We start from the raw sequence: 22,677 nt of genomic DNA on the forward strand, positions 1-22,677 counted from the left end.
AACTCCCAAATTCCACTATTTACATAAAAATGATATCAATTCATTTTTTAACTCTAAAAGTCACCATTAAACAACAACTGTTCACAATTCTAAGCCTTCTATTCTCTTAACTGCTTACTATCTGCCACCAACTCTATAACAATATGTTGTTACAATAAGACACTTACTAAAATTACATCAACGTAATTTCAAAACCACACAGTCACTGTATTCTTCTGTCACTTCACTCTTGTGGTTGATGATCTCCCTGGGTCGTCTTCTTTCTTTTTACTGCAAGTATGTTTCACATGAAAAGGTACCTTTTGATAGGGAGTGTTTTCGAATTTCTTTGAGAGCAAGTTGGTAGATGGGCAAGTAGCTCTCCATGCGTTTCTCTCTATACAGATTTGGAGATGCCATTATTGGACTGGGGTGTACAAATTTAAAAATCACACAACACCAGGTTATAGTCCAACAGGTTGATTCGGAAGCACTAGCTTTCAGAGCACTGCTCCTTCGTCAGGTGATTGAAGGAGCAGCACTCCGAAAGCTAGTGCTTCTAATTAAACCTGTTGGACTATACCCTGGTGTGTGATTTTTTTAACTCTCTCTACAGAAGTTGCTCTCTCTGTCTTTCTTTTTGCTCAGCTAAGAACCTTCTTGTCCTTTCTTTTTCCTCTAACATGGCTCTTCTTTCCCTTTCTTTATCTTATAACTCCATTTGCCTCAATTGTAGTTCAAGTTTATCTAACTCTGCTGCACTTGTCTGTTTCTCTGATACACCTAAGTGCTTGACCAACTCCATTACAATGTCAGCTTTCCTTTTGACCTTGGTTAAACCAATTCTAACTTATTTGCTGATTCTAAAAGTATGTCCTTCCTCTGACTTTCTAAACTTTCTTGGCAAATTTGGGAAGCATCTTCAAACCCCAGAACCTCTTCAGCAATGTTAAGAGCCATTTTCCTCACTTTCAATGTAAGTAACCGAAATTAAACAAATTTTCTCACCTAAGTTTTATTTAAACATCTAGTACACTGATCACCAAGTGTTTAAATCTGCTAGGATCTTTTGAACCCCAAATCAGTTCAAATCTGTCTAAACCTGTCCAAATCTATCCAATTCCCAGAACCGAGCCCCCAAATTGTTATTACACAGTCTGGAAAATTCTAGTGTATTTGTCTTTTAACTCCTCGGTTCACCGGTTTTCCTTGGGCTTCTCCATAACAAGGGGTGTCAATCCCACCTTGGATCCTGCCACGTCATTCTCAAGAACAAACTGTATTCCTAGAACTGACACTCTGTCAATCAGTCCCACTGTTACTTCCCCAGTCTTAATTTGGCTCTTCTGTCCATTTATTCCAAAAATTACCACTCTCTTGGGTAGTATGTCAGAAAGAGTGCAAATACTTCCATCTCTGACTATTAGAGATTGATTAGTCCTACATCTCTCAAAATTGTAACATCTTTCCCTTCGACCCCTGTTCTTCCTGAGCATACTTTACCCATCAAGATGAGATCTTTATAGAGATTGGGCACTAACTCAATACCCAGGCCCTGCCGAGGCTGTGAAGACTCCTGCAGCTCCTTGACTTTTCTTGGGGTTTCCTTTACTACTTTCACTAATCACACTGGCTTAGCCTCTCTTACTATTGTTTTCTCACAGTGCCTTTCTTCAACAACCAGCTCTGTGATTTTGTGTGTCCCACTCCATTACAGTGAAAACACCTGAGGCCTCGCACCTCCTTTTCACCCCCTTGGGCTTTTTCTTCTTTGTTTTGTAGTGAAGGATCTCCACTTCTCCCAATTTCTATCCCTCACAGGATGAAATTCCTATCAGAAGCTAAATTTCACCGTGTGCACCAATGCATATTCATCTGCTATCTCTGCCACTCTTCTCACTTCCTGAACTTTCTGTTCATCCACATAAGTACTTACCATCTCTGGAAGTGAGTTTTTAAACTTCTCCAGCAGAATAATCTCTCTTAGAGCCTCATATGTCTTATCTATTTATAGGGCCTGCACCCATCTATCAAAATTACTATGTTTAATTCTTTCGAACTCAACATAAGTCTGACACTGTTCCTTCTTCCGGTTTCTGAACCATTGTCAGAATAGGCTTCTGGTACCAATTCATAAGCACACAAAATAACCTTTTTGACGTCTGCATAATCTCTTGACCCCTCATCTGACAGCGCTGCAAATACCTCACGAGCTCTGCATACCAGCTTAGTATGAACTAGATTAGATTAGATTCCCCTACAGTGTGGAGATAGGCCCTTCGGCCCAACCAGTCCACAATGACCCTCCGAAGAGTAACCCACCCATACCCGTTTCCCTCTGACTAATGCACCTAACACTATGGGCAATTTAGCATGGCCAATTCAGCTAATCCCCTACATTTACCCCTGATTAATGTACCTAACACTGTGGACAGTTTAGCATGGCCAATTCACCTGACCTGCACATCTTTGGACTGTGGGAGGAAACCTGAGCACCCGGAGGAAACCCACACAGACACAGGGAGAATATGCAAACTCCACACAGAGTCACCCGAGGTTGGAATCAAACCTGGGACCCTGGTGCTGTGAGGCTGCAGTGCTAACCACTGTGCCGCCCCACATTACCCACAAGTTCTCTGACCACTCCATCTGCCTAGCCAATTTTTCAAATGAAATAAAGAAGGCTTTGACATGTTTCTGATCAAAATGTGGCAACATTTTAACATATTTAGATACATTACTTACTTACAGTGTGGAAACAGGCCCTTCGGCCCAACAAGTCCACACTGCCCCGCCGAAACGCAACCCACCCATACCCCTACACATCTACGGGCAATTTAGCATGGCTAATTCACCTGACCTGCACATCTTTGGACTGTGGGAGGAAACCGGAGCACCCAGAGGAAACCCACGCAGACACGGGGAGAATGTGCAAACTCCACACAGTCAGTCGCCTGAGGCGGGAATTGAACCCGGGTCTCTGGCGCTATGAGGCAGCAGTGCTAACCACTGTGCCACCGTGCCGCCCTTAAAGGTAGGGTACATGCCTCCAACTTCATAACAGGTAGACCATGAGAGATGGGAGATGGGTACAGTAGCAAATGATGGTCTAGTGGCACTATTTCTAGACATTAATCTAGAGACCCATGTAATCTTCTGATGAACCTGGGTTCAAATTCTGCCATGTCTGATGGTGAAATTTGAATTCAATAGTCATCTGGAAATCGGGCACCAATGATGACCATGAAATCATTGTTGATTGTCAGAAATCATCTGGCTCATTAATACCCTTTAAGGAAGGTAACTGTTGTCCTTCCCTGGTCAGGCCTACATGGGATTCCTGCAATGTGGTTGAATCTTTCCTCTGGGTAATTAGGGATGATAAATACTGGCCTAGCCCATTTTCCATGAATGAATGAAAAAAAAAGAATGAGTGTCCGATATCGGAGAGGAATGGTGCTGTTTGCACAGGTGGAGTGAAGAAGCTCATGAACATACCACATTGCTGAGCATTCCTCCAGATGCCCGAAACTGCTGGAACCCAGGTGGGAACCTTGGGGCAGGTTGGCATAGCTTCCGCTACTGGCCCTGGGAAAAGTGGAAGCTTCACACTGCATTACCCTGTCTAGCAGAAGCTCCCTGCCCACAAAGCAGGGCACTAATTGCCCCCTGTCTGCTACATCTAGGGCAAATGCCAGGAACTGTGTAGCTCCAGATTGACAGCACGTGTCTGGCTGCAAAGTGGTCTTTTGAACTTGGGCCAGGCACAAGCGATACCAGTGAATTCTGGGATATCCACTGAGCGGCAAGTTGTTTTGGAACAGAGTTTGTTAATTTGGGGGCCAGAGTCAAAGGTGATCAATACCAAAGCGGCAGGGTAGGTAGTTAATGGTGTAAGTTTGATAAGATAGGGAGAGAAAACATGCCAGGCCTCAGGGTGAACATACCTCCAAAAACATCTACTTGGACTTTGCCTAAACAAGAAAAGTTCGGCCCATTGTTCTCATTCAAACTCAATATGTCACCTAAGTAGGTGCGAATAAACAGGAAATTTTAAATTCTTGATGCCACACTGAGTTTCAGTGTTTTATGATTGAAATGGTAGTTCCCAGCCAGCAAGTTTCATATATTCCATTTTGGGTTGTTGTGATCATGTGATCACAGCAGCCATTTTATTTCAGGAGTGTCCTCTTTAAATCCAGTTTCAGTGCTTGAACATGTCAGGTAATAAAGTCAAATTATGGAAGTCTAATATTGATACCCCTCTGCCACTAAAGCTGTATTGGAATGGCAGTGGGTTCTAACACTTTACCTTCTGTAATTTGTTAATCCTGTTATATGCTACTTTGATTCACAGCCTGCACAAGGTTGTCAAGTTTCAGATTACTGTAGACTTGAGTTTGCTTATGAAAACTATCCTTTTCTGCCAAGGCGAGTGAAACAACTCCACAGAGGTCGGTATCCTGTCACCAAGTTGCCCTTAATTTACATTTGCATAGTATTTGACACTGGTTCGGCTTCCTCAGAGCCAGCTGTCAGAATGAACAGCTCCTCTGACACTCCTGTTTATATCTGTCAGCCAGGGCTCCCTGATTGGACCACGTTCACAGCCCCAATTCGGGGAACTCATATTTTATGAGGTTCGCCTGGCTGACCTTGTTACAGTCACTACAGAGAGAGCAGAGGCATGACTCAAATTCGGACAGCTGCAGCAGGACTGTGGAGACCAATGGGTTTTTACGTTGATGCTTTATTTGAGAACATAAGAACATAAGAGCTAGGAGCAGGAGTAGGCCGTCCGGCCCTTTGAGCCTGCTCAGCCATTCAATAAAATCATGGCTAGTCTTTTTGTGGACTCAGCTCTGCTTACCTGCATTTTCACCATATCCCTTCATTTGTTTATTTTTCAAAAGAGTATCTACCTTAGCTTTAAAGGCGATTACTGAAGTAGCGTCAACTACTTCCTGGGCCAGGAATTCTATAGATTAACAACCCTCTGGGTAAAGAAGTTCCTTCTTAGTTCAATTGTAAATCTGCTTCCTCTAATCTTGAGGCCGTGCTGTCTTGTCCTAATCTCACCTACCAGAGGAAACAACCTCGCCATTTCTATCTTATCGATTCCCTTCATAATTTTATATATTTCTCAAAGATTCCCTCTTATTCTTCTGAATTCCAATAAATATAATCCCAATCTACTCAGCCTCTCCTCATAAGCCAACCCCCTGAACTTCTGACTGCCAAAGCTGAGAGTTCACATCTCAACACTCAAGATCGCAATGCTGTCTGAGTGGAAGAGTTTCAGGAAGATTCCATCTACTGGCAAAGGCAGAAATAGCACAGACCAATGACAGAGGAAGCTCGGCTGCAGTTTGCAGTCTGTTGGACTGACCTCAGTTTGCAATGGGGGAGTTTCATTTCTTTCTGCAAGCACCATCATTTGTGAACGGTCTTGGAAATAAATAATGTTTATTTTAACACAGTACCGTACTGTATTTAAATATCTCCGAGTGTTTCAGACACGTTTGGAAAGGATGTGACGCATCACAGATGATTTCACTCTTGCCACTGGGTTGAGTGGGTTGAGATGGGTGGTGTCCATGAGGCAGAGGTGGAAGGGAGGCAAGGCAGAGTGAACAATTAACTTGTAAGGGTGTCTAATGTGCCCATGAGGAGGAGCCTATCAGAATGTACAGCCTCTTTCCTGCTAATAGCATGGGGGAAGAGTGGTTCTAACCTTACACTCTTCTCCACCCAGCCCGTGGAAACTGCACTGGGGTGGGAAGAGATGCAGGGCTGGGCTCATTATTCAACACCTTCAGTGCTGTCTATAGCATCTCAGTGAGGTCAGAGGCATGGGGGTGGGGTGGGGGAAGCATGGGTGGGTGGTGGGGTTAAGTGCCAAGAAAGATACCCAGAGCATGATGTCTCCCCCCACCTGCCTATCAATCAATCCACCTCTGGGGCACCATGACATGGGAGTAACCACACCATTCCAGGAGAGGTATGGGGGAGGCAGATGGAGAGTCAAAAATTTAAAACATTGGAAAACCCAGCATCAACCTACCATCTTCCCCTCTTGATGGAGATGGGACATTGTGGGGAGCTGGGGGGGGGTTCAATGGATGACTCTCAAAAGTGTGTAGTCTCTTTTATGGAGACTGGTAGGATCATCAGATCATCAAAAATTATGAACAGGAGTACGCTATTCATTGCCACAAGCCTGCTCGGCCATGCAATGAGATCACAGCTGATGTACATGTGGTTTTAACTCCACTTTACTACCCGACCCACTCACAGAATTAAATCTATACAACACAACTTGTTCTCTTAGCTAGAAAATTGCAAAGATGAATAACACCCTGAGAGAGGAATCTCGACTTCATCCCCATCTTAAATTGGGGTCCCCTTAATTATAATCTCTGATCCTTCATTCTAGATGATCCTGCAAGGGGAAATGTGCCCTCAGCAGCTGTCCTGTTAAGACGCCTCAGAATAATATCTTTCAGATTACCTGTCTTTGCTCTAAACTGTAGAATACAGGCCTATCCTGCTCAACTTCTTCTCATAAGGCAACTGCTTCAGTCCATGAGTGAACTGCTTCCAATGCAAGTATGTCCCTCCCTAAGTTAAGTGACCAATGCTCTGGGCATGGTCTCACGAATGCCCTATACAGTTGCAATGATATTTCCCTGCTTTTGTACTTATGATGTGGGTAGCAACCTTCATCATGAGCAGCAACCCATGTTGTGTAGTGAGCTATCACACCTCGTACGACATGGTGAGCAGCAGTGTGAGATCTTCAGACTTAGCTTTAACCCACTCATGTAGCAGTTGAGTTTTAAGATCCCTGCAGAAAAAACCCTTGTAGTAATCCTCAAAAAGGCAGAATGCTCCAGTGAATGGTGAAAGCACTTTAGACCTGGTAAGAGACATTCTGAAACAGGAGAGTTAGCAACCCCTTAGAGAGGAAAATTAGTAACTCTGAAGCATCACAAGGTAATGGGCTGTCGGAGTGATCCCCAGGTGGAGTTCAGTGACAGGTGAACAGAGGCTTGGTGAGTGAAGCTTAAAATCCCTACTGGGCTTTTGAAATGATGTAAAAATCCAGGCTAGGAAAGCAAAAAAAGTAAACAGATTCCTTTTCTCTCAAACTGAACTTTGCTGCCATCACAAGCAACCACCATGAGGCGCAGTTACAGAAACAGAAATAAAGGACTACAAAGGGAAAAAACTAATCCATGGTTGCAAATGTGGGTATGCTTCAAAGAGTTGAAGTTGGGCAGATTAAAAGCCTAAGATGACCTGGTTTAATGGGGCCAGAATGTTGGGAAATGCGTAAAGATCCTTCAGAAGAGCTGTAATAAATTCACTTAACCACAAAAAGGAGAAATCACTCAGATTAAAACAAAACACGATTAAAGCAGGTATTATTTTTAAAAGTTTCAGACAATGGGATTCATACAATGAAATCATAAAACAAGGCACAAATTCCCCATTTTTGCTGCAAAACATAGGAACGCCCTTCATTGCAGCAGTGATGAATAGCAGAATTGCCAATGCTGGGAAATTAAATAAAAAGCAAAATATATAATCACATCAGGAAGACAGCCTCAGAAATAATGTTGCCATGACGATGTAATTTCTGTACTGGGCAGAATTGTATCTGAGCACAGAATAGATTCCAAATTAGATAGTAAATCAGAAGCTGATTAAGTAAGTACACTTCAATGCACAATTAGAAATATAGCTGATTATGTGCTAGCTCAACAAGAGGTTAAAGAAGCAATAGATGTTGCTGAAATGGCAAGCATGACGAGTGTGTGATGCAGGTAATTTTCTGCTACCATCCTCTTTCTGTGGCTGAATCTAAGACCTACATAATTGAGGAATGATATCATTTATTTCATGACAACAATCAGGTACAAGTTGCATTCGTCAGTCAGTGTTTTATTCACTCGTGGGACATGGGCATCGCTGGCCGGTCAGAATTTATTGCCTGACCCTCGTTGCCCTTGAGAAGGTGGTGAGCTGCCTTCTTGAACCACTGCACTTCAGAATCTTTAAATGTTCTATCTTTACCTCAGTCAAGTTGTTGGATTGGATGGAGCTTATTACCATCTCCAACGTGAACTCTTTCAGGATCATTACCTTACACAAGTTACTTTTGAACAAGTATTGAAAACCTTTGACAAATACTCTAATCTCAGAACTAATATCATTCCTACAACAGGAGGATTGAATAGAAGAGTTCAGCATCCAGATGAATCCATGGATGATTTCATTATGATCTCTTGTAATTAATGAAGAAATGTGGTTATGGTGACTTTAAGTCAAAATTCATAAGAGACAAAATCATTGTAGGAGTTGTTAATGAGTCTGTGTCAGATTTACTCCAGTTGAATAAAGACCTGACTCCAGAGAAAGCCCTTTGAATATTAAGTGAAACAGAAGTTTAGAAGCAACACAGATGAATGGGAAGAGAAAAAGATCAACTTTGAAACAGGATATCAACAGAATCCACTAATCCATTCAAAACTGCATAAAGCATAAATGAGCAGCCAGTACAATGGTTACTATAGGTGGCAGATATTAAAAGTTATTGTCAGTGCTATGGTACAAAGAAACCTCATGGACACAGACAATGCCTAGTCATTTAAAGTTAATGCTTCATTGGTTACATGATTGGTCATCTTCAGAAAACTTGCCGAAGAGGGGCACAGTTTCAGGAAAGTAAGAAATCAAATAGCTATCATAGAGATGTACAGCATGGAAACAGACCCTTCGGTCCAACCCATCCATGCGACCAGATATCCCAACCCAATCTAGTCCCACCTGCCAGCACCCGGCCCATATCCCTCCAAACCCTTCCTATTCATATACCCATCCAAATGCCTCTTAAATGTTGCAATTGTACCAGCCTCCTCCACATCCTCTGGCAGCACATTCCATACACGTACCACCCTCTGAGTGAAAAAGTTGCCCCTTAGGTCTCTTTTATATCTTTCCCTTCTCACCCTAAAGCTATGCCCTCTGGACTCCCCGACCCCAGGGAAAAGACTTTGTCTATTTATCCTATCCATGCCCCTCATAATTTTGTAGACCTCTATAAGGTCACTCCTCAGCCTCCGATGCTCCAGGGAAAACAGCCCCAGCCTATTCAGCCTCTCCTTGTAGCTCAGATCCTTCAACCCAGGCAACATCCTTGTAAATCTTTTCTGAACCCTTTCAAGTTTCACAACATCTTTCCAATAGGAAGGAGACCAGAATTGCATGCAATATTCCAACTGTGGCCTATGAACCTGCACTCCAAGGTCTCTTTGTTCAGCAACACTCCCTAGGACCTTACCCTTAAGTGTATAAGTCCTGCTAAGATTTGCTTTCCCAAAATGCAGCATCTCGTATTTATCTGAATTAAACTCCATCTGCCACTTCTCAGCCCATTGGTCCATCTGGTCCAGATCCTGTTGTAATCTGAGGTTGTCCACTTCGCTGTCCACTCCGAGGGAATTGACGCCGTCCACCCTCTCAAACTCAGCTCCGTTGATATAGATAGGGTGTGTTCTCCTCCTTTCTGGGGAAACTCAACGATCAGTTCTTTAGTTCTGCTGATATTTTGGTGTCATTTGAAAATTTACTAACTGTACTTCTTATCTTGCAACTAAATCATTTATGAAAATGACAAAACGTAGAGGGCCCAGCACCGATCCTTGTGGCACTCCACTGGTCACAGGACTCCAGTCTGAAAAACAACCCTCCTCCACCACCCTCCATCTTCTGCCTTTGAGCCAGTTCTGTATCCAAATGGCTAGTTCTCCCTGTATTCCATGAGATCTAACCTTGCTAATCAGTCTCCCATTGGGAACCTTGTCGAACGCCTTACTGAAGTCCATATAGATCACATCTACTGCTCTGCCCTCATCAATCTTCTTTGTTACTTCTTCAAAAAACTCAATCAAGTTTGTGAGACATGATTTCCTGCGCACAAAGTCATGTTGACTATCCCAAATCAGTCCTTGCCTTTCCAAATATATATACATCCTGTCCCTCAGGATTCCCTCCAACAACTTGCCCAGCACCGAGGTCAGGCTCACGGTCTATAGTTCCCTGGCTTGTCTTTATCGCCCTTCTTAAACAGTGGCACCACGTTTGCCAACCTCCTGTCTTCCGGCACCTCACCTGTGACTATCGATGATATAAATATCTCAGCAAGAGGCCCAGCAATCACTTCTCTAGCTTCCCACAGAGTTCTCGGGTACACCTGATCAGGTCCTGGGGATTTATCCACCTTTAACCGTTTCAAGACATCCAGCACTTCCTCCTCTGTAATCTGGACATTTTGCGAGATGTCACCCTCTATTTCTCTACAGTCTATATCTTCCATATCCTTTTCCACAGTAAATACGTCAATGGTTTTGTCATACTTTTTAATTAGACACTGGGATGAGAATCACTATTTATCAGACAGTGACCCATGGCTAAGAAAGCATGGTTTACAGCCAATAACAGTGTAATCTCAGAAGACATGGCACTTAAAATTAATGGGATGTTACAATCAGCTCTCCAATGCAGGGCATGTTAAAAAGCAGAAAACCTAAATGTATTGCACAATCAAGAACTCTCACTTGAGTACAAATGAACATTTTGACATCAATCCTCTTCAAATATTAGTCGGGATTAAAGTATATAAAGCTAAGGAAAAACTGGTTCGGGAAAGGCAGCTAAAGAACATTGGTAGAAGCATTCATAGGGCTCTCAGACTCATGGTGGAACCTAAACAGAAGTAACCCTTTCATTGGCTATGTTAGCATCAGAAATATGTCTCACATTGTCATTGAAATGGGAACTGATAATCACACAGGATTGGCACAAATGATTTCAAATGTGTTTCAACTCTGCTTTTTCTCCACAGATGTTCCCAGACATGCCTGAGTTTTGTCAGCAATTTCTGCTTTTGTTTGTTTCAGATCCCTCTGTAGTTCTTTGCTTCAGTTTACAGTCCAATGTTAAGTCACTCACAACATCCTCTTTCCCCCTTATGGGGCCTTTCAAGCAAGTGGGACTAGCTGAGTTGCTCTTGTGGAGAGTCAGTATGTGCATAGAGGGCCCTATAGCCTCAACTGCACCTGAAGCATTCGGTTATGGCCATACTTAAATTGCCTTTGAAAAAGGCTCTCCAGGGCGATTAGGGATCACAATCCACAGCCCATAAAAGATTGTTAAAAATTAAGAGTTACATGCATAAGGACCACCTGACTCATTGCCTCAGCACTCAAAAGCTGCCATTTACTCATTGTTACTTCAACCGCTGCTGCAGTCAAAAGTGTTTTTTTTTAACTGTTATTAATTTTAACTTTATGTTAAGAAGTTGACTCTCACTGCTACTTGGATTATGTCCCACATGGTCACAAACCCGGTACTGAGAATTGTTCTGTGAGCTTCTGGGTCTGTGCAAATGTTTTTTGCGTGAAAAGCTCAAGTTCAAGATTGCAGTCAGAATTTGCCTGTCCTTCAGGATACTGCTTGGGGCCAGTTTACTGTGCAGTGGGACTGCTCACAAATAACAACAACCAGATAATTTGCTGCAGCACAAATGCTTTTTTAAAACACATATCACAACATTGTCAGCAATGTCAGCCACTTTTCCCTAAGCAGCTTTAATTGTACAGTGTTTCCCCGAAAGTTAGTGCTTCCAAATAGACCTGTTGGACTTTAACCTGGTGTTGTGTGATTTTTAATTTTTTTCCAAAACAGACCAGAGCTTGCCTTAAGAAAGGCTTCAAAAAAATGTAGATAAAATGTAAGCAAATGCAAATTTAGGGTGGCTCAGTGGTTAGCACTGCTGCTTCCCAGCGCCAGGGACACAGGTTCGATTCCAGCCTCGGGCAATAGTCTGTGTGGAGTTTGCACATTCTCCCCGTGTCTGCATGGGTTTCCTCCGGGTGCTCCGGTTTCCTCCCACAGTCCAAAGATGTGCAGGTCAGTTGAAGTGGCCATGCTAAATTGCCCATAATCTTAGGTACATTAGTCAGGGGTAAATGTAGAGGAATGTAAATGCAGGTAGGTTACTCTTCTGAGGGTTGGTGTGGACTTGTTTGGCCGAAGGGCCTGTTTCCACACTGTAGGGATTCTGGATTAGTGGGTGCTGGAAAAGCACAGCAGTTCAGGCAGCATCCGAGGAGCAATAAAATTGACGTTTCGGGCAAAAGCCCTTCATCAGTATTCCTGATGAAGGGCTTTTGCCCGAAATGTTGATTTTACTGCTCCTCGGATGCTGCCTGAACTGCTGTGCTTTCCCAGCACCCACTAATCCAGACTCTGGTTTCCAGCATCTGCAGTCATTGTTTTTATCTCCATACTGTAGGGAATCTAATCTAAACTGCCCATAGTGTCCAGGGAGGTGTGAGTTGGGTGCATTAGTCAGGGGGAAAATGTAGAGTGGTGGGGGACTGGGTCTGAGTGGATTGCTGTTCAGAGGGTCGGTGTGGGGATTCTATTCTATGAAATCACATAAATGCACCTATTTGTCATCGCTTTTGTCGATCAGTTGCAATGTTTTTTTTGTGAGGTTAGCAGCAGTTTTAATTGCTAACACTTTGCACGTAAGAATTTGCAACCTTCTGGTTTGGATGTTTAAAGCACGGGGGCGGGGGAGCGTCTTGCATTTATTTTTATACGCGCTGCGGAAGTCCTTGGCTGTGCGATCTTGCTGGGGGTGGGTGGGGATTCAGTACCAGAAGTTGTCAGAGGCAGCGACGGAAGGAGAGGGCGAAGCTCAGGGGAGAGAGAGCATGCAGGCAGAGCCGGCGAGCTGACCCTCTCCCCTCCCACAGTCTCTGTGCATGTTGCGAGTTGGTCTCCAGCGACTGTCCCGCAGGGCGCTGCCGCACCGCATTAACCTCGCCCCTGCCCCGCTGCTGTGTCCCCGCACCAGCATGTCCCTCAGTCCGGCCGGGGAGCAGCGGAGCTCCCCCGATAACAAGGAGAAGCCGACCCTGAGACACCTAAAGACCAGGGAGAAGAGGAAGCATGGAGCGACCCACGGACCCTCCACTGTCTACCTGCAGGTTGTAGGTTCTGGGAGCAGGGAGGCTGCTGCTGCTGTCTATGTCTTCTCTGAATACAACAGGTAAGTAAGGGCAGTACTTATTGCATTTCTTTTTTTTAAGGAAAGTCATTCTGCTGACTGGCATACTCCACTCCAACAGTTTTCCCATTTGTGACTCGCTGTGAAAGCTCTTCTATAGCCACTTCAAAAACAGTTTCATCAAAGTCAAAGACTCAAGGGTACCAGCCCTTTATAGGGGCACGCCAGGAACCAAACAAATAAAATTTGAATTAAAATACTACATTGATTGATAATGCACGCCTTGTGGTTCCCAGCAGCTGTAGAAGGCCTAGAGTGTGGCAGTGGACTCTGTCCCCCTCTTTGAAGAATACCTGGGGCATGGACATTACCATGGAAGAGAGCCAGGCAATTGGACTAAATGACCACCTCAACTACCCAACGGTGTATGTCCACCATAGTCAGGCTGGCTCCCTATGAGATGTATACAGTTGTTGTTCTCTTTCAGTAAGATTCTGTGAATGCTATATCTGAGCTAGGAAACATTGGAGATAGCCAAGTAGCATCTATAGTGAATCAGCATGGAAACAGGCCCTTCGGCCTAACCTGCCCAGGCCGTCCAGTTTTCACAATTAAACAAGTTGCATTTGCCTGTGTATGTCAGAAAATAAGGGATCACAGCCTGGCGACTGTTAGATGATTGAATGATTGAATTAAGAGAATAGCAACAAATTCTGCTGATGTGCAATTATCCTTTAATCAGCAGGATTAAGTAACAGGCTGTTTACTCATTTGATATATTTGTGGGATCTTGTCATGCTTTAATATTTACCTCAGTTGCCAGCAAGTGACCTGATTGTATTTCAAAAGTAGCCCAGTGGTCATAAATGACTTTGGTATGTGAGGAGGCAGTATATAATTAGCCAACACCAATCGATGTCTGTACAGATTGGCAGGACTCAAAAGCATTGTCAATCTTTAGCAGACCAAGCTCCAGCAATCCTATGACTAGTATCAGAAGAAAGCTCATCTAGCCTGTTCATGCTGGGACAGTTTCATTGCTTCCGATGACATCTGTGTCTTTATTGTTTACATATATTTCTTTTTTAATATTACAACAGTACTAAACAATGTAGAAAAGTGCTGAAATTACCCAGCACATCAAGTAGCACCGTGTGTGTCAATCACATTGAGTGTTCTGATTTAAGGTCACTAGCCAGAACTATTTAATATGAGTATTTGAAAGGGTTAATGGCTGAAACAGTTAGGAACACCTCTCAAAGTGATGATCTAAGAGGGCACATGAGCGAGAGGCGTCATGGTTTCAACAAAGTTAATTATGCCTCTGGAAAGTTGTGTACAGAGTCAGAGTCTTGCAGCATGGAAACAGGCCCTTTGCCCCAACTTCTCTCTGCTGCCCGGTTTTCACAATTGATCTAGTCCCATTTGCCCGTGTTTGGTCCACGTCCCTCCATACTTAACCCATCTGTGTACCAGTCCAAGTTTTTCTTGAGTGACAAAATTGTACTTGTCTCCACCTTTGGCAGCCTGTTCCAGACACTCACCACCCTCTGTATGAAAAACGTTTCCCCTGTGGACCCTTTTCTAGCTCTCCCCTCTCATCATAAACCTATGCCCTCTAGTTTTAGACACTTCTACCATAGAGGGAACAACTGTTGTGTATCTACCTTTATCTGTACCTCTTGTGAATTTATAGACCTCCATTAGGTTACTCTTCAATCCCACACGCTCCAGGGAAAAAACGTTCTAGCCTATCCAACCTCTCTCTTTATAACTTGAACCTTCCAGTCCAGGTAGCATCCTAGTAAGTCTTTTCTGCACTCTTTCTAGCTTAATAATACCCTTTCTATAGTAGGGTGATTAGGACTGTATACAGTGCACCAAATGTGGCCTCACCAATGTCTTGTACAGCTGCAACAAGACGTCCCAACCCCTATACACAATGCTCTGACCGATGAAAGCAAGCATGCCAAAAGCTGCCTTCACCACTCTGTCTCCCTGTGATTCCACTTTCGAGGAGCAATCAACCAGTACCTCTAGATCGCTTTGTTCTATCACACTCCCCTGGGCCCTCCCAATGACAAAGTCCTGCCTTGGTTTGACCCGTCAAAATGCAACACATTGTGTTTATCTAAATTAAACTGCATTAGCCATTCTTCCGACCTCTGGCCTAGTTGATCAAGATCTCTCTGCATTCCCAGCGAACCACCTTCACCGCCCACTGTACCACCAATCATGGTGTCATCTGCTAACTTACTAACCGTATCCCCTAAATTCTCATCCGAATCGTTTATATAAATGACGAATAACAGTGAACCCGTCGGCAATCGCTGTGGCACACTGCTTATTCCAGGCCTCCAGACTGAAAAGCAACCCTCTCCTACCACCCTCTGTCTTCTGCCATCAAGCTAACTTTGGATCTAATTGGCTAGCTCTCCCTGGATCCTGTGAGATTTAACCTTACTCAAAAGCCTACTGTACAGTACCTTGTCAAAGGCATTGCTGAAGTCAATGTAGACAATTCTTAAGTGCACTGCACTGCCCTTCTCTACCACCTTGGTCACTCCTTCAAAACAAAACCTGATCAAATTTGAGAGAGACAATTTCCCACATACAAAGCCATGCTGACTATCCCAAATGAGTTCTTGCCTCTCCAAATGCCTTGAGATCCTGTCTCTCAGAATCCCCCTTTAACAACTTAACCACCACAAGCATTATGTTCGTCGGTCTATTGTTCCTACGTATTTCTTTGCGGCCTTTGTTAAATAATGGTACATCATCCAATCTTTGGGCACTTCACCTGTGGCTGTTGATGATAGATATCTCTGCTAGGGGTCCTGTAGTTTTCTCCCTAGCCTCCCACAAAGGCCAGGGATATACTTCGTCAGGTCCCAGGGATTTATCCACCTTGATGCATTTTAAGATTTCCAGCACATGTAATGTGAACTGTCTTCAAGATATCACTGTTTATTTCCCCAAGTTCCCTAGCATCCATGCCTTTCTCAACAATAAATATTCATTTAGGATCACGCCAATTTCTTGTTGCTCAACATCTTTAAGATCAATAAGATCTTCTATAGGCCCTATGCACTCCCTCATTACTCTTTTGCCTCCCATGTACTTGGAGAATCTCTTTGGATTCTCCTTTACCCTATCTGTCAAAGCCATCTCGTGTCCTCTTTTAGCCCTCCTGATTTTTCTCAAGTGTACCCTGATACCCTCTGAATTCCTCAAGGAATTCCTTTGAATCCAGCTGCCTATAGATGTCATTTTCTTGCTGCTTTTTTTTGACCAGCACCTTTATAACTTTAGTCACACAGAGTTCTCTAGCCTCAATCTTCACTCTGACAGGAAATGCTGGGCCTGAACCCTCATTATCTCACTTTTGAAAGGCTCACACTTACCAGATATCCCTTTGTTTGCAAAACGCCTCCCCAAGCAACTTTTTGAAAATTCCTGAAAGGACATCAAAATTGGCATTGCCCCAATTTGGAGGTTTAACTTGTGGACCAGACCTACTCCTTTCTTTTACTGTTTTAAAATTAATGGAAGTATGGTCACTGGTCCCAAAGTGTTCCCCCAGTAACACTTCAGTCACTGCCCTGCCTCATTTTCAAAGGGGAGGTCAGCTGTTGCCTCTTTTTTTTTTAATAGGGCCATCTACGTACTGCATGAGAAATTCTTCTTGAATACACATAGCAAATTTCTCCTCGTCTAAGCCCGTAACACTATACAATCCCAGTTGATGTTAGGAAAGTTAAAATCCTCTACTATTGCAACCTGATTTTTTTTTTTGCAGCTATCTGTGATTTCCTTACATATTTGCTCCTCAATCTCTTGCTGACTATTGACAGTATAATGCTACCAAAGTGGTTTCCCCCGTTTTATTTCCCAGTTCTACCCTTCTAGACTCAGTGAATGAACCCTTTTCCCAAATTGGGAACAAAAGCACTTTCTCCTTTCATGCTCAAAGGCAGGTGAGTTTCAGGCTGCATGAAATTGAGCAACTCCATCAGATGCTGATGTGACGCTTGGTTTCAGTTTCCCAACTGCAAATCTTCCTCTTTAATAATTCCAAAATCTCTAGTCTTATACCATTCGGTCCAACCACATCAATCATAATCCCAAACTAAATTAGTCCCACCTACCTGTGCTTGCTTCGTAAACCTCCAAACATTTTTATTCTTATACTTGCCTAAATGTCCTTTAAACATTTTAACTGTCCTTACATCCACCTGTTCCTCTGAAAGTTCATTCCACACACGAACCACTCTGCGTTTTCAAAAAAAAACCTTTGTGTCTTTTTTTAATCTTTCTCCTCTTACCTTAAGTATGCCCATAGTCTTGAATTCCCCCATTCTAGGGAAAAGACATCTGTCATTCACCTTCTCTATACCCATCATGATTTTATAAACCTTTATAAGATCATGCCTCAACCTCCTACACTGCAGTAAAACAATGTGTCCCAATCTTTCTGGCTTCTTCCCATAACTCAGACCCTACATTCTTGGCAACATCTTGGTAAATCCTATCTGACCCTTCTCCCGCTTTATAATATCCTTCCTATAACAGGGTGACCAGAACTGGGCACAGTACTCCAGAAGAGGTCTCACCAAAGTCCTGTACAATCTCAACATAACGTCCAAACTCCTATACTCAACAGCCTGAGCAATGAAGGCATGCATGCCAAATGCCTCTTGACCCCACCCCCATCTGTATGTGATGCAAAGAATTATTTATCTGAATCCCTCGGTCTCTTTGTTCTATGATACTTTTAATTGTATACGTCCTGCCCTTGTTTGTTTGACCAAAATGCAATATCTTGCATTTATCCAATTAAACTCTATTGGCCACACTTCAGCTCACTGACCCAGTTGATCAAGATCTCCTTGTAACCTTGGATAGCCTTCTTCACTGTCCACTATGTCACTAATCTTGGTGTCATCCGCAAACTGACCAGTCATGCCTTTAATATTCTCATCTATATCATTTGTGTAAATGACAAACACAGGTGGACCCAACACTGATTCCTGTGGTACACTGCTAGTCACAGGCCTCCAGTCCAAACAAGCCCTCCACAATCACTGTCTCCTGCTGTTAAGCCAATGTTGTATCCAGTTGGCAAGCTCACGCTGAATCGCGATTGAACTGATTTCCTGTGCACAAAATCATGTTGACTGTCTCTAGTTATTCCTTGCCTCTCTGAATCATAGTTATCCTATCTTTCAGAATCACTTCCAACAACTTACCTGCAACTGAAGTTAAAGAGAGGGAACAGAACTGGATAGTTTTTTTTCTGAGTCAGGCTGACTCCATAGATCTTTCACACCATTGTCCTGTGTTTTGGTTCTTCACCCCCATTGGTTAAGGATGTGAGGACTGAGTCTGCCCCTACGTTCCAGGCCTGGCTGGTTTCAATGTGAAATTGGCAACTCCAACCCCTTCTCTCTAACTTTTGTGGAGATGGACCAGTTTCTCAACCACACTTGGTTTGTGGCTCCTCAGAAGAGTCATGAACTACAGTCTGGATTCAGGAAACTTTAAACATTTTATGTAAAAAAAGGTTTTAACAATGAATCCTATGCTATCTTTGTGTACACACAATCAGTACAAACAGAACCAGTGAATTGCAGGATGGAGGAAAGTTGGAAATGCTGATTAGGGAACAAAAATATCCATTTAGATATTGGTTCTGAATAAACAAATGCTGCAATACAACCCTACGATGCACTTTGGCTATTGGTCACTGACTCAATTTTAAAATTTTCATCCTTACTTATTTTATAATCCTCCTTCAAGCCTTGCCCTTTATCCACCTCTGTCACCCCTTCTGGACTTACAAGTCTGAAATATCTATATATTCCTGCAGACCTGCAAATTTGGTCTATTCCCAATTGCTCCCTGGAGCAATAGTACCTGTGCTTTCAGGTGTCTCGGCACTAAATCTAGAATTCTCTCTAAAACATTAAACCATTTACCCTTTAAGATTCTTCTTTCACAAAAGTTGTCTCCTTTAGCCAAGTTTTATTAATCAGTCTGTCTTTTAGTTCATTGTCAGTTCTTTTTTCTGATTCTGCTCCTGTGAAACACCAGTTTACAATTGTACTCTGTTAGAGATGGTGTTTAATTCTGAAAGAGTTCTGTTCGCATAAACGGGTTGGCTTCCAAATTGGCTACCTTTTTGCAGTGCTTTCACTTAAGATGTTGGCATTTGTAGTTTGGTTAGAGATTCTGGTCCCCTGCATTACCAGAGCATCTGTATGATGCTCTGTGTAGTTGTGTTGTGCATATTGGACTTTTAAACCTCCTTTGTTTTGGAATAATATTAACTACTGTAAAACTTAGTGAGGTAGGCTTCTTCCAGCTAAGTGATTCTTGAGAAATTTGGTCTTGGATTACCATGTACACGAGGTGTGTGCGCGGGAAGAAGGCTGTGCCCCTTGGTTACAGACAAAATGGCTACATTATTATATGTACCTGGTTGAAGTGCTCTAATCTCAAGTGCCACACACTATTGCAAAAGCCGCCCATGCTGCAAGGATCTCTGATGAAGAGCTTATGCCTGAAACGTTGATTCTCCAGCTCCTCAGATGCTGCCTGACCAGCTGTGCTTTTCCAGCACCACACTCTCGACTCTGATCTCCAGCATCTGCAGTCCTCACTTTCTCCTCATTGTGATTTATGATTGAAACCCTCTAACCCTTTTTCCTCACTTAATTATGATTCTGTGAGAGTCCAGTTTCCCTTTAAATACATCAACTCCCATTTCAAATGCACTTTAGAATTCATGTGCCACACATCAAATGTAGAGCCTGGGTGAAGTGGGTTGGTTGGGAGGCTGTGGCTGGGAAAATTAAGACCACAAGACATAGGAGCAGACATTAGGCCATTCATCCCATCCAGTCTGTTCTGCATTTAATCATGGCTGATAGGTGTTTGATTGTCAAGGGGATCAAAGGTTACAGGGAGAAAGCAGGACAAGGGGTTTAAAAACCTATCTATCTCTGTCTTAAATATACTCCACTACCCTCTGTAGCAATGAATTCCACAGATTTGCCACTCTCTGGCTGAAGACGTTTCTCCTTATCTCTGTTCTAAAATATCTCTCCTTTAGTCTAAGGCTGTGCCCTCAGATCCTAGTCTCTCCTGCCATTGGAAACATCTTCCCAATTTCCTCTCTGTCCAGGGCCATTCGGTATTCTGTAAATTTTAATTAGATCCTCCCTCATCCTTCTAAACTCCATTGAGTATAGACCCAGAGTCTTCAAACATTCCTCAGACGTTAAGCCTTTCGTTCCTGGGATCATTCTCCTGAATGATGTCCTCTCCAGGGCCAGTACATCCTTGCTGAGGTCTGGGCCCAAAATTGCGCACAACATTCTCAATGTGGTCTGACCAGAGCCTTTTAAAGCCTCAGAAGTACATCCCTGCTTTTATATTCAAGTCCTCTCAAAATAAATGCCAACATTGTATTTGCATTCCTAACTACAGATTGAACCTGCAAGTTTACAGCAAGGGGAACCTGGACTAGGATTCCCAAATCCCTTTGTACTTGAGATTTCTGAATTTTCTCCCAATTTCCAAAATAATCCCTGCCTCTATTCTTCCTACCAAAGTGCATGACCTCGCACTTTCCCATATTGTATTTTATCTGTCACTTCTTTGCCCAGTCTCCTAACCGGTCTAAATCTTCTACGGACTCCTGTCCTCCTCAATGCTACCTGTTCTTTACCTATCTTTAGTATCATGTGCAAACTTAGCCGGAATGCCCTCAGTTCCTTCATCCAGATCATTAATGTATAAAATGAAAGGTTGTGGTCCCAACACTGACCCTTACAGGATACCAATAGTCACCAGCTGCCATCTTGAATCTGGCCCTTTTATCCTAACTCTCTGCCTTCTGCCAGACTGCCAGGCTTCTATCCATGCTAGTTTGTTGCCTGTAACACTAGGGGCCCTTATCTTACTTAGCGGCCTCCTGTGTGATACCTTATCGAAGGCTTTCTGAAAGCCCAGATAGATAACATTCATTGGCTCACCTTGGTCTAATCTGCTTGTTACCACCTCAAAAAAACATTCCAGCAGATTTGTCAGGCATGATCTTTCCTTGGTGAAACCATTCTGACTTTGGCCCATTTTACCATGCATTTCCAAGATTCAGAAATCTCATCTTTCACAATGGACTCAAATCTTACCGACAACCAAGGTCAGACTAATCAGCCTATAATTTCCCATTTCTTTCTTTCCTTCCTTCCTTCTTAAACTGGGGGTGGGGGGTTTCATCAGCGATTTACTGGATCCTCCCTGACTCCAGTGAAACCCGAAAGATCATCACTAAAGCCTCCACTATCTCTTCAGAACTCGGGAGTGTAGTCCATCTGATCCAGGTGATTTATTCGCCTTCAGATCTTCCATAATTCCTACAGTCCCATTCAAGATTCATCCTTCAGTCAACATAACAGCTACATTTTCCTTACATGTGAAACAATAAGTGGACAATGAGCCAAATTGGTATTTGGCTGTTATGGAAGGTGCAATATAAATGCAAATTTATTCTTGGTAAACTCCCATTACTAATGTAAAGTTGGGGGGCAGACCAGCAGAAGAGAGGTGGGAAGGATATTTAAAAAGCCATGCAGAAGACTATAGAGAGAGTAGTCTTTTTAAGTATGACTGATTTGAGGAGTAGCACACACTGGATTTAACCTGCACTCTGAAATGAGGAAGGAAGGGTGAAAGTCTATGTTTGTTGCCAGTTATGTATTTCAGAGAGGGGCTATTTGGCCCAATAGGCTATCTATTTCAATTCATCCTTGAAAAGATCTTTCTGCCCTCAATCTTCAAGAGCCACATCTATTCTATTCTTATCTTTTTAACATAATAACTCAGTCCTTTTAAAATATTCACCTGTTTTCTTTTAGGGTGTAGGTTTGCTCGCTGAGCTGTAGGTTTGATATCCAGATGTTTCATTACCCGGCTAGGTAACATCATCAGTGGCAACCTCCAAGTGAAGCGAAGCTGTTGTCTCCTGCTTTCTATTGATATCTTTCTCCTGGATGGTGTTCCTGGGGTTTGTGTTGATGTCATTTCCTGTTCATATCTATCAACTCGTCAGAAAGACGAACAGGAAATGACATCACCACAAACCCCAGGAACCCATCCAGGATAAACATATAAATGGAAAGCAGGAGACAACAGCTTCGCTTCACTTGGAGGTCGCCACTGATGATGTTACCTAGCCGGGTAATGAAACGTCTGGATATCAAACCTACAGCTCAGCGAGCAAACCTACACCCTAAACCTCAACCTGAGCTACAAACCTTGCAAAAACCTGTTTTCTACTTCAACTTAATTGCAGAATGTGAGACTGAGACCTATTTTCCACTGTAATGGTGTTTGAAATGAAAATAATCACTTTATTGTAACATTGGATGTTTGTTTCTGTTGTCAGGAATGAGCAGATTGAATTAAAAGCGAGTTTGGCCCAGATCGACCATTCACTGTTTATGTATTCCAGGTATCTCTTTAACTGTGGAGAGGGGACTCAGCGGCTGATGCAGGAACACAAGTAAGGATATCTCTGTCTCTGTTTCTGCGCCAGAAACAATCATTTT

At 43.1% G+C, this 22,677-nt stretch overlaps 1 protein-coding gene across 1 annotated transcript in view; it reads left to right on the forward strand.

Moving 5' to 3' along the window:
* The first annotated feature begins 12,749 nt into the window (after positions 1-12,749).
* The window catches only part of elac2 (elaC ribonuclease Z 2), a 51,974-nt gene continuing 42,046 nt past the window's right edge, over positions 12,750-22,677 (forward strand). The window contains exons 1-2 of the mRNA XM_043714475.2: positions 12,750-13,105; positions 22,581-22,631. Of these exons, the coding sequence (XP_043570410.2) occupies positions 12,819-13,105; positions 22,581-22,631 (338 nt within the window). The 5' untranslated portion in view covers positions 12,750-12,818. The remainder of the gene's footprint in view (positions 13,106-22,580; positions 22,632-22,677) is intronic.

Source organism: Chiloscyllium plagiosum, unplaced genomic scaffold (genome assembly GCF_037043375.1).
Source record: "Chiloscyllium plagiosum isolate Xiang-an unplaced genomic scaffold, Cpla_swu_hap1 HiC_scaffold_25, whole genome shotgun sequence".
Lineage (NCBI taxonomy): Eukaryota > Metazoa > Chordata > Chondrichthyes > Orectolobiformes > Hemiscylliidae > Chiloscyllium > Chiloscyllium plagiosum.